Source organism: Orycteropus afer, unplaced genomic scaffold, assembly GCF_000298275.1.
Source record: "Orycteropus afer afer isolate SDZICR_OR568_19922 unplaced genomic scaffold, OryAfe1.0 scaffold00102, whole genome shotgun sequence".
NCBI classification, from domain to species: Eukaryota; Metazoa; Chordata; class Mammalia; order Tubulidentata; family Orycteropodidae; genus Orycteropus; species Orycteropus afer.
The window spans coordinates 9,602,965-9,615,464 of NW_006921689.1; the positions used below are offsets into that span (position 1 = coordinate 9,602,965).

Sequence of the window (12,500 nt, forward strand, 5' to 3'; positions counted from 1 at the left end):
TGGGCAATCCTACTTCCGTAGTGCTACTGCCTCGGAAACCCAAGGAGGGGTCGCTATGAGTCGGGTTTGACTCGACGGCACATAACAACAACAACAATGAAAACTCTGCTTACTCAGTCCTTTGACTTTCACACAAAAAAAGAAAAATCACTTGCACTCTAAGATTGCTACATGAGTGCCCACTGCCTTCATATAACCTGACACTGAGGAATCTATGCAGCAGTCAGTGAAAGAAGACCCCAGATGTTTGCTGCAACATACAACTAGTTATTCATTTAGGTTTTATCATTAGTGTGAACACCAAGAATTCCATTATTCTAAGAGGTGTAGTAACAGTAGATTATTGATAAATGTTCCTACTGTGTTCTCTTGAGTTTCATAGTATTTAGGCACGGGAATTTGTCATGGTTGCAGTTTTGACTTGTGCAAAACTTGAAACCAGTGTGTGAGGGAATGCCTCTTGTAAAATTAAGAAAGCAGAAAGTGAGTTGTTTGTTTGTTTTGCAGTAACTGCAATACATTGAAGAAGGAGCCAAACACCAGTTGACCATCACAGCTGATTAAGGGCATTTGTGAACTGAATAAAAATAAAGGTCATAAAAATAAAGAAAACACTCAATTGACAACTACTTCTGCATGTGTATATGCTTAATAGTATTAAGACACTGGGAAAAAAAATAGGATTAGAAGATTGTTTCTGCCCTTGATAAGCTTATAGTCAAATTGTGAGGCCAATTAATTGTTTAATTACATGGCATTTAATAAGCCCAACTGGTATTCAGAATTGCCCTGTGAGGTGTGAATGAATACTGAAATCATTTCCAAGGTTTCCTAACAAGCTTAATAAACCAGAAGCCAGTTGCCTTTGAGTCTACTCTAACTCATGGCAACTCCATACTTGTCAGAGTAGCACCGTGTTCCATTGGATTTTCGAGGACTGGTCTTTCAGAAGTAGACTGCCAGACTTTTCTTCTGAGGCACCACTGGGTGGACTCAAGTCTCAGCATTTCACTTAGGAGTTGAGTGCATTAAGAGGGTCCACCACCCAGGGACTACAAACAAGTCTAATAAACCAAACCAAACCCACTGCTATCAAGTTGATTTTGACTCAGAGCAGCACCGCGACACACACACGTACACATAGGGTTGCAAAGGCTATAAATCTTTAGGGGAGCAAACTGCCTCTTATTTCTTACATGGAATTGCTGGTGGATTTGAACCACTGACCTTTCAATTAGCAGTCAAATGCCTTAACCACTGTACCACAAGAGCTCCTTAAACAAGTCTAAATTGTGCTGTTGTTGTTATATGCTGTCGAGTCAGACCTGACTCCTAGTGACCCCTCCTTGGGTTTCCGAGGCGGTATCACTATGGAAGTAGATTGCCCAGCCTTCCTTCCGAGGATTGAATAGGAAGTGGTTATTAAACACTGTGAAGATGACAGAGGCAATATATAACCCCTGCCTTCAAAGAGTTTATAAAAGATTGAATTTACACACTGATTATAATAAGGGTTTTATTGAGAACACTTGTGAGGGAGAGGGTTTAAAGCAGAGCCACTTTAACTCTTTGGAACTCAGAAAAAAGATTTTGAGGGATGAGTTCTTTCCCACAATAGCAGTATCCTGTGCCCCCAGATTCTAATTTTGCTTTATTGCTCTGCCATTCTCACTACAACCTCTATTTTATTTTATCTCAATGTTCTGGTATCACTGACAAATCTTCTAATACTGCTTTTGGAGACACATACCATTGACTCAAAGGAGGTCTGGTGGCGCAGTGCCTAAGGCATTTGACTGCTAACCAGAAGGCTGGCCGTTCAAACCTACCACCCACTCTGCAGAAGGAAGACTGGGCAATCTGCTTCTGTAAAGATTTACCACTTCGGAAAACCAAAGGGGGTCGCTATGAGTTGAATCAACTCTATGGCAGAGAGTTTGGTTTTTGTCTTGGACCATTGACTCATAATCAGCTCATTTTTTCATCCCTAGCATAATTGCTGGAAATCTGAAAAGTTGAGATTCTGTTGGCATGATGCAAATTTGATTGTGAAGTTTTTAAATTAAGTTGAGAACACAGTAGCAGGACAAGGCTGGTTGGATGCACCGGGCAAGAGCCCTAGCAATCTCAGGCAAGAACACGTTGGAAGGGAGCTGTGGCCGCAGCAGTAATTTAGAGTTCTGCAGCTTCCTATCAAACATGGGAGGTTCAGTGTTTGTGGAATTGGAGCAAAAGTAAAAGCATCATTAAAATTGCTTATGGATGAACAATGAAAGCAGTTTAACTGAAAAAATTATGAGAAAGCTATTACTTGATCATTTGCAGATATCTGCATAGCTCTAAAAAAAAAAAAAGTGTCAGAACATCTTCCCCATAGATGCCTTCAAATGCTGGGTAGGTCAGGGATTGTTAACAGAAGTTGTACAGCAATGGGAAGTTAACTCTAGAAAATGCTGACACTCATTTTTCTCTTTCCTTAATGGAACTGAAAGTTTCCTATCAGCATATTCCATTAAGACACCACACAGTTTCAAAGAATGTGCTATATTTCCAGGTCTATTATAGCTGCCATTCCAAACAAAATATGTATGACTTCTATGATTCACTAAGCACAAGTATGTAGTAATCTGCCCTTTAATGGCCTCTCAAAATGACAGACCAAATGGCTTTGTGAAGGTCAAGTCTGATTTAAATTGTTGATGAATTAGTAGCTAATTCTGCATGATTGAATATTAATATGGAACAGTGATAAGTAAGGCACTTCAAAGCTTAATGAGCACATTAATGAATAGTACAAAATGTTTTTCTTTTCACCTCATGCAAAAGTTTAAAGCTACTAACGTATTGACTATTTGTTACTTTCTGATAGTGGCTTTTTTCCCCCCTGTAAAACTTTATGTGGTTAAAGTATAAAGGGTGTTGATTTGATTCCCAAGTTCCTGGTACCACACATTTGATGAGCTGTCAAAAGTGATGTTATCAATGGCCAAGGCAGTTTTATATGAGTCACTAATAAATTTAGAGTGTGGAGGAAAAAAAAAAAAGCAATTAACGTCTTCTAAACTACACCCACTGAGATAAGCATTCCAATTAGAAATTTCATTATTTCTACAGTCCGTCTTATGTTGAATACTGGGTGTTATTGCCAAATACCTGACAGTCAAATTGGAAACAAGCCACAACTGTCAAATTGTAACAGCTCAGGCTATTTGAATCTGTTACATTGTGATGATGCTGCTCATGAAAATTTCATGAAGAAAGTGCACTCTGAGAGAGTCTATGCAAAGAGGGGATGAGTGGAATTTAATCACCCTTATTAAAAATAAGAAAGAAAAGATCTTTACCTTCACTGTGTGATTAGTATGCAAGAAGAATTATCTTTGTTGTGCACTTGTGTCTATGAAAAGGGGGCTCTGGAGTCTTCTTTATGAGCCAAGAAGGAAAAAAAGGTCATGCAAATGTATAAGGTTGCTGTCAGTAGGGCACAAGTCAATTTTGTCAACTATCCCCAAAGTGAGGACTTCATTTCCTATAAATGATGATTACATCTAGATTTCTTTGGTAAGAACCTTTAATAAGTGGTTCAACATTCTTCAACCTTTGACCCTTGCCACTGACAGGCACTGAATTTTGGCTTAGTGCTTTAGAGAGATGAACTTGTAGAAGAGAAGGACTGATTAGTAGAATATAATACATGCATACTAGTAGTTAAACTAGTTTAACTAGTAGTTAAACACCATCAGGGAGAGCCAAACAAAAAACTGCAAATCTGGTACCATGGAGTTGATTACGACTCGTAGCGACCCTATAGGACGGAGTAGAACTGCCCCATAGGGTTTTCCAGGCAATACATGTGAAAACAGACTATCTCATCTTTCTCCCATGGAGCAGTACAGCTGGTGAAATTGAGCTTGTGACCCTTTGGTTGGCAGTGAAATGCCTTAACTGCTGGACTGGGAAATAGAGAAACTGTTCAGGAAGTGCAAGGTGGTTTTTTTTTTTTTTTTTTTAACCTAAGTTGCTGTGGTTAATGTATTAGGCTGCTAACCAAAAGATCAGCAGTTTGAACCCACCAGTGGCTCCATGGGAGAAAGATGAAGTAGTCTGCTTCTGTTAAGATTTACAGCCTTGGAAACCCTATGGGGCAGTTCTACTCTGTCTTGTAGGGTTGCTGTGAGTCAAGAGTCGACTTGATGGCAGTAAGTTTTTGAAGTTAGTGGTGATTTTACAAATGTAAATGAAAAATACAACAACAACAAAATCTGAGAGCTTTCTCAGAAAGTCATTTCTGATGACAAAGGTGGGATAGTTGACTTTGGAGCACTTGAAGTACATGATTTTTATCCTTTGGAGCATTTTGTGTTAATAGCTGCCAAGTGAGATGTTTAATAATATAATATGAATGGTACCTCAGGTATTGATATTTCTGCTCTTGTTCTCTCCCCCCCCCCAAAAAAAAATTAAAACTTCTCTGTCTATGTAAATAGACAAAACCTTTAAAACCATAAAGGACAGCCTGATGAAATTCAAGTGTAACAGATTATTAAAATTAGCATAGCCCAATTTGCAAGATAATTCTCACCGCACTTGTAATTTTTAACTCTCCATTATAAGCCTTGAAAACTCATCTTGGAATTCCATTCTTTATCATTCTTTCCTTTTCTTTGTTTTTATGGTGGTTTGGGTGAAAGTTTATGGAGTAAAACAGTTTTCCATTCAACAATTTATACAAGTTTTGATTGATGACATTGGTTGCAATCCCTCAACGTAACAACACTTTTCCCAGTTCATCCCTAGCTTCCCCATTTCCATTTGTCCGTCCTTCTCTTTCCTACCTTCTGAGCTTTGTTTCTCGGGCAAATTATGCCCTTTTTTTCTCATCTGGTTGATTTTTCTGAGAAGAACATTCCTCCCTGGTGTTACTGTTCACTTTATAGACCTGTTTGGTTGAAAGGTGATTGATCCCCAGGAGTGAATTTAGTGCCACATATAAAGGGTGTCTAAGGACCATAGTCTCAGGGATTCCACCAATTTCTATCAGACTAAGTCTGGTCTTTTCTTATGATTTTGAATTTTGTTCTGCATTTTTCTCCCTCTCTGTCCAAGACCTTCTATTGTCTTCACCTGTGTTTCTGACTCTTGTTGACCATAGACCTCTGTTTGGCTGAAGGTGTATGTGGCTTCACATAAAAAGAATGTATCACTGTTTTCTCCAGAGAGGCATGTCCTTTAATTCTGGCTTGTCAGACCATTCCTGGCAAAAGATTTCAAAGACACCTTGACTCATATACTTGGTAGCTCATGGATAACTTTAGCTAGAATCATTTCAATTAAGTAGCATAAGAAAGCAACAACATTCACCAGCATTCATTCAAGTAATGTTTCCAAAATGCACACTTGGTACCAGTTGTGGGTTGTTGTTGAGGAGCTAGAGATGTGTAATGATTGAGAGTGTGATCTTAGTAATGCTGAATAGAGAGAGATGGGGAAAGATAAACCAGTAGTGCAGGTGCCTTGCAATTTAAGTAAAATGTCATGCATTGATATTAACTATTTTTTTATTTTAAATTCCTAATCATAGTTAACCCAGCTGCTCCATGGGAGAAAGATGAGGTAGTCTGCTTCTATAAAGACTTACAGCCTTGGAAACACTTGGGGGCAGTTCTACTCTGTCGATATGAGTTGGAATTGACTCACCAGCAGTGGTTGTCTCAAAATGCATCCTAATCTTGTACATTTAATCATGCCTCATTGATATAACTGCCTCTAATCCTGTCTCATTAATGTCACAGAGGTTAGGATTTACAACACAGGATAATTACATCAGATCACAAAATGGAGGATAATTATATAACAGTGAGATTCAAGGCTAGGCAAGTTCATGCATATATTGGGGGGAACACAAGTACATCTGTAACAACTACTAACAAAAATATTGGCAGTTCAGACCTACCTAGGGACAGCTCAGGAGAAGGGCCTGGTGATTTATTTCTGACAGTCAAGGCCGTGAAGACCCAGCAGAGCACAGTTCTACTCTGATACATGTGGGGTTGGCATGAGTCAAAACTGACTCAATGATAATTGGTTTTTGGCTTGGTTTGTATACCTATATTGGCTTAGTAATCAGTAGAGATTCTCTTAAAATTTGATAATTATGACTAGCTTAGTGGCAAGGAATTTGGGTGCAAATGAGACATGGGGGAACTCATGGTATAGAGGGAGGACTCCAAAACCACACCCACTGCCACTGTCAATTCTAACTCATAGCGACCCCTATTGGGTTTCCAAGGTTGTTGATCTATATAGAAGTAAGTTGCTTCATCTTCCTCCCGCAGAGTAGCTGGTTGGTTTGAACTTCTGACCTTCTGCCTAGCAACCAAATGCCTTATGCACTGTGCCATCAGAGCTCCTTTTTTAGAGGGAGAAACCAGTGATAAATTGTAAGTACAAGACTGTGGAATGGATGCCCAATATTAAGGTAGCATGAAGAAGGCAAAGATTACCGTTGTTTGAGGAGTGTGGAAAAACTTAACAAAGAGAGTGGTTTGGGCTGGGTGACTTTCCAGAGGCACAGAATACTCAATGGATATGATTTGTCCAGAGGAGCTCTGGTGATGCAGTGGTTAAGTGCTAAACTGCCAACCAGAAGTTCAGTGGTTAGAACCTACTAGCTTCTCTGTGAGAGAAAGATGTGATAGTTTGCTTCTGTAAATATTTATAGACTTTGAAACCCTATGGGGCACTTCTGCCTTGTCCTGTAGGGTAATTGTGAGTTGGAATCAACTCAACAATAGTTTTTTTGTTTGTTTGGTGTGATTTATCTGGAGAGTGGTTAGATTTTAATGTGGATAGAGGACATGTTTCCTAAAGAAAAGGTGGTCCCCATGAGGCTGAGGAAATGGGGTCTGACTTGAAAGGACCTTATTAACCAGTCTTAACCAGCTCAGTATACTTTACAGGCTACAAAGGGAAGAAAGTGGGTGCATGGGGAATTGACTGACAGCACAAGCGTGGCATCAAAATGGAGCCTTTTCATTGGGAATTATAAATCACTTAGATGTCAGCAGGCTTCCCAGGATCAACTCTGGATTCATGGAATCATACCAAAACTTGTAGGAGATTACCAAGGGGAAGCTTGGTGGCACAGCTGATGATTATTACTGTCTTCTCACTGATATCTATGCTTTTGTTTCATTCTGGAATTGGTGAGTCAAGAAAATTCAATAGTGGTCATTAAGAGGTATTGATTAAATTAACTCCAGTTCCAATTGGAGGTCAAAATGTCCAAACTGTATTTTGAAGAATTATCACCTGTCTAATTAAAACTCATCACATCCTTGGATAGAATATATCTTTTGATCCTGGCTGGAAGAACTGCCAATACAGGTTATCAGTGTGGGTTTTTGGTTAGATTTATTGGATTTTAAATGAGTTGGAATCAATCAATGGCAATGGGTGTGGGTTTTGGTTTAGTTGTATTTCTCAAGATCTGAAAGCTACAGCAATTTTGATATATAGAGATGAGGAGAAGTAAACTTCGGATGAGTTGGCGATTCAACATTTAGAGTTTTCTGCTTCTTAATACTAAAAAATGGTCCAGGATTTTGGGAGAGAGATACTCCCTTAGCTACTTCCATAGTGATACTGCCTCAGAAACCCAAGGAGAGGTCGCTATGAGTCGGGTCCAACTCGACAGTACATAACAACAACAACAACAAGGGAAGTATGCTTTTGTGCCATTAATGAAGAGTTACTTTTGTTGTTTCCCATTGTAAGGGAAACTCTTAGGCAAGTTTCATTTTCTGATTACTATATTTTTGTCAAATCATGAGCACACTATGCCAGAACTATTTTCCTTTATTTTATCATTATCTCACATTATATGTGTGGTTTCATTATTTATGTGGTTGCATTATAGGCAAAAAATATAGTAAATGAATCTTGATACAAAGGAATTTATTCAATTAGAGTCTATGCTTATGTGAGGGGGGAAAAACAAAATCCTATACTTTTAGTAAAACATTTTAAGAAGAACTTGGAAGATTTGAATACTTGTAACTTCACCCTACTCAGCTACTTCTTACTATGCATTCTCCACACTACCTCTGAGGAATTGCATGTGTATCCATTATTGAAAACTTTCCTACCTTAATGACTATATCTATCTTTGAGGTTCCCTTCATCCTCTTTGCAACTTGGCCAACTCTACTGGTTTTGAGAAAGGGCTATTTCAAATCTGAGCTTCCTCACTGACCTCCTCAGGCAGACATGCCACAATTACCTCTCCCACAATGCTGCCTGAGAACTTGCCATGTCCTTTTCTCATAGCTTCTGTCACACAGTGTTGATCTGTTGGCTTCCTACATATACTGCGTATTCTTCTGGTCTGTGTCTGATCTAATATTTCATCACCTGTCTGTCATTTTATTGTGTTGTAGTGGCTTGTGTGTTGCTGTGATGCCAGACACTAAGCCATTGGTATTTCAAATACCAGTATGTTCACCCATGGTGGACAGGTTTCAGCAGAGATTCAAGACCAAGCCAGACAATGAAGAAAGGAGTAGCAATCTTGTGAAAATTCGCTAATGAAAACTCTATGGGTCACAATAGAATATAGATAGTTCCTGACATATGACAGGGTTCTTTTCCAACAGCTCCCTCAGAAGTTTGTTCTGTTGTTAATTTGGATACTTCTTCTCTTAGTTGTCATTATTATTACCTTTTGTTATCAGTATCCTTATAAATGAATCTTTTTCTTTAGGGTTTGGCATGAGAATGATTGTTGTTGTTGTTGTTGTTGTTTGCCATCGAGTCAGCCCCAACTCATAGCGACCCCTCCTTGGGTTTCCGAGGCAGTATCACTACGGAAGTAGGATTGCCCAACCTTCCTTCCGAGATGAGAATGATAACATCAGCAAATTACCTGTGGCAACATTGTATGTAGTACATATTGCTAACAGTAATATATATATATATATGTATATTTGAAAATGATCCTAAGTATGGTTCGTAGTAACTTGAATACATTTTAAGTTGTAGGCTGACTATGCTGTATAATATAGTGCTAGAAGATGAGCTCCTCTCACTTGGAAGACACTATACAATAGCCTCAAATATGAAGTCAAACACAGCAATAATCATGAAGGTGGCACAGTGTCAGACAGTGTTTGGTTCTATTGTTCACAGGGTCTGCAGCAACTGACAATTAACAATTTTATTAATGCAAAGCTACCTCATTTGCACTAGATTCTCCACAAGTGTTGAATGGGATAAGAGGAACAATTTGTGGTCAGTATCTCTTGATTCTTGGGCATCTTCCCTGATAATATGTTTGTATCACCTTTTGTCTTGCAGAGGACCAAATTCCCAGGGGCTTCCCTACTATTGACATGGGCCCACAGTTGAAGGTGGTGGAGCGTACACGCACTGCCACCATGCTTTGTGCAGCCAGTGGGAATCCGGATCCAGAAATCACTTGGTTCAAAGATTTCTTACCCGTGGACACAAGCAACAATAATGGCCGTATTAAGCAGTTACGATCAGGTAGGGTCTCGTTACTGTTCCTACTAACTCTTAGAGAATTTTTTTCTCTTTCTCTCTTTTTCTTTTTCTTTGTTTATTTTTAGGTATTGATTTTTCTCCTTCTTCTCTTTCTCTGTTATTTAATGTGTTGTCCATGTCTGTGATGTCATAACCTGTTTCAGAGTCTCTCTCCTTCTCTGTGTGTGTTTTGCAGCTTCTGTTTAATCCACATTGCTCACTGCTGTGACTGTATTTTTGATAATTTTTTTTTAGTTTACTGCTCTTCAGCAGTATTTGATGGCTCCATTTCTCCTCTTTCTTTCTTCTTTTTCTTCTTTCTTTTGAAACAAATTTATTTCAACATTGGACTTCATTCAGAACTTGCAAGGAGTTCCAATGGCTATATCCATGAAATATCAAAACGTTCAGATTAAACAAATTATTCGATTTTATTAAAGTGTGTTTTCTGCTGTCTTTTCTGCATTTGACCTCATCAAAGTACCAAAGTTTAGTAAGTTTGAGCACAGCTGCTTTCTTTTCACTAATACATAAAACATAGAATCATCATCCCATGAGTAACCAGATGTGTTTTTTTTCCTAAAAAGATCTTTGCTAAAATAACAATGGATGGAGGGGATTTTGGTTAATATGATTATGATGATTGTGAGTGAGCTTTTTCTACACATTAGCCACAGTAGTGTGCGCCCATGCTAGTTCTCTCCAGTGACTGGATCTACAGAAGTCTGCTTTTGGTGTAGACTCCAGCTCTTGCTGCTCTCTCTCTTTCTTTACCCGTTGCCCTTTCTCCCTCTCCCGTTCCCACCCCAAGTTTATTCCTTTGCTCTCTTTAGATTAAAAGTAGTGATAATTCTAAATGTCTTAATGTTTTAGAGCCTGTCCCTAGTTAATGTCCTGGGGACATATACTACTACGCTGTTTACTTTGACATTGATAGTAATATTGATATAGAATTCTAAGTTGTTTAACTGCCTGTTTTCCCAGAATTCTCAGCTTTTGACCTGTCCTGTGATGTTAAAGCGTCTTGTTGACTGCCTCTCTTGCTTGTTGTCAGCAGAATTGTGTAGATTAGCATTCTGTTGTTGTAAATAAAGAATTAATTATTCACATGTAATGTAGATGATTTAATTAAAGCTTTAATTCTGAAAAATTTGTACCAAATTATAAGGAATATAATAATATTTTTATGCTGTCTTTCTTCTCTCCGTATTTAAATCTCCAGAATCTATTGGTAAGTGCTTAGTTCTGAAGCGCACTTCACCCCCACTAATTTCCATATTCAGACTATTATTATTATTATTATTATTATTAATAAAATGCATGGCATGCATTTTACTAACTGTCAGTGTAGACACTAGGTCTCCGTAGTGGCGCGCACACACACACCTCCACAGAATTGTTATCGTTAAGAATACTGTGTAGAAAAATAAAGTAGTGCACAAGTTATATCACACAAATGTGGCATAGCAAGTAGCATAAGATGAACCAATCCACAGTGTTTGTTTCTAGTTAGTCTTTAGTATTTCCTATAACAGTATATATATATATGCTTATCTATATATATACTTAAATAGATTAGCCAGTATTTTCCTAAACTATGCTTTTACGAATATTGTATAGTTCTTTTTTCTTTTCTTTTCTTCTTCTTTTTTTTAAGGGATATGAGGCCTATGAAATATATTTCTAACCCTGTATAACCCCAGATCTAAGAACTCATTTGCTTCTCTGAGAAAGGCAATGCTGCCTAGTGAGGTCTTTACCCTCTGTGGTATAATGCAACCTGCTTTTATGATCTAATAATACTATCTAATATATTCCTGTTTTACCAGTATAGTAATTCAAGTTTCTTTTAAGACCTTATTGAATTCTGTAAATCTAATTTAATTCTTCTCCCCAGCCCTAGCCTCCTTCTTCTCGTACTAATGCTTCTTCTTTCTAATCTTATTTGCATTCATATTATCCACCCAGGTGGTACACCAATAAGAGGTAAGAGTGCTGAACTAACGTTCACAGAATGATCTTACTCATTCTTTCTGTCCTTTCATCCCTCTCATCTTTGTCCTGTTTTCAAAACCATTTCAAGAACGTCCATGAACTTTATATTTTTTTTCTCTTTGTCCTGTTTGGTTATGATCAGTGACTCTCATATTGTGGACTTTCCTTTTCTTTTTTACTTTCCTCTTTGTTTTGTTCATTTCTTTCTTTCTGAAAATGACTATTTAAGTTGTGATATGCTTCAAAGAAAGCATATCCGGGTCTTCAGACCACAGACCAGTCACAGCGTACCATCTGTCCCTCTCTTTTTTTTTTTTTTCCTTTTTTTCTTCCTCCTTTTTCTTTTTTCTCTTTTTTTTTTTTTTTTTTTTTTTTCCTTTTTTTTTGTCCGACTGGAGAAAAAAAAAGATCATTTTTTTCTTCCTTAGCTGTTCTTGTTCTGGACCAAAGCCGAGATGGTCTGGAGAACAGTGGCAGACATGCAGAAGGACAGCCTGGAGCATCAGCTTTTTGTCTTTATCTTTCAAAAGGTTTTTGCTTTTGTTCTTCAATTCTTTTTTCTCTTAATGTCTTTAAAGTCAAAGAATGACTCCCCTTTCCACCCGCTTCCACTCGCCTACAACCTGACAGCAATGCTTTTTTCCCCACTTCTTTTTTTCTTGGATTTCTCGCCTCTGGATTTTTGGATCTTCCGTCCTTCAGGCTATGGAAACAAAAGGTGCACAGTATTCTTGGTGGTATGTGGTATTGCTGGTTTTTCATACTTTGACTCAGTGTACATTTCTTTTGTAATTCTTGTTTTGTATTTTTCTTGGGGTTTTGTGACACCACACTGCTAATCCCACTGGTGGATTTTGATGGGTGTCTTAGGGGATCCATCCTGAGGTCCTCAAGCAATGGTTGGTCAGCTCTTCCTTGCTGGCATAGGCCATGCTTTTTAACTTTTTTTTCAATCTTCTAATTCA

The 12,500-nt window shown here is 38.2% G+C and overlaps 1 protein-coding gene across 1 annotated transcript in view; it reads left to right on the plus strand.

Annotated features, from left to right (window-relative positions):
• The window catches only part of PTPRD (protein tyrosine phosphatase receptor type D), a 463,281-nt gene that overhangs the window by 191,616 nt on the left and 259,165 nt on the right, over nucleotides 1–12,500 (plus strand). The window contains exons 4-6 of the mRNA XM_042781300.1: nucleotides 9,355–9,543; nucleotides 10,763–10,771; nucleotides 11,509–11,526. Of these exons, the coding sequence (XP_042637234.1) occupies nucleotides 9,355–9,543; nucleotides 10,763–10,771; nucleotides 11,509–11,526 (216 nt within the window). The remainder of the gene's footprint in view (nucleotides 1–9,354; nucleotides 9,544–10,762; nucleotides 10,772–11,508; nucleotides 11,527–12,500) is intronic.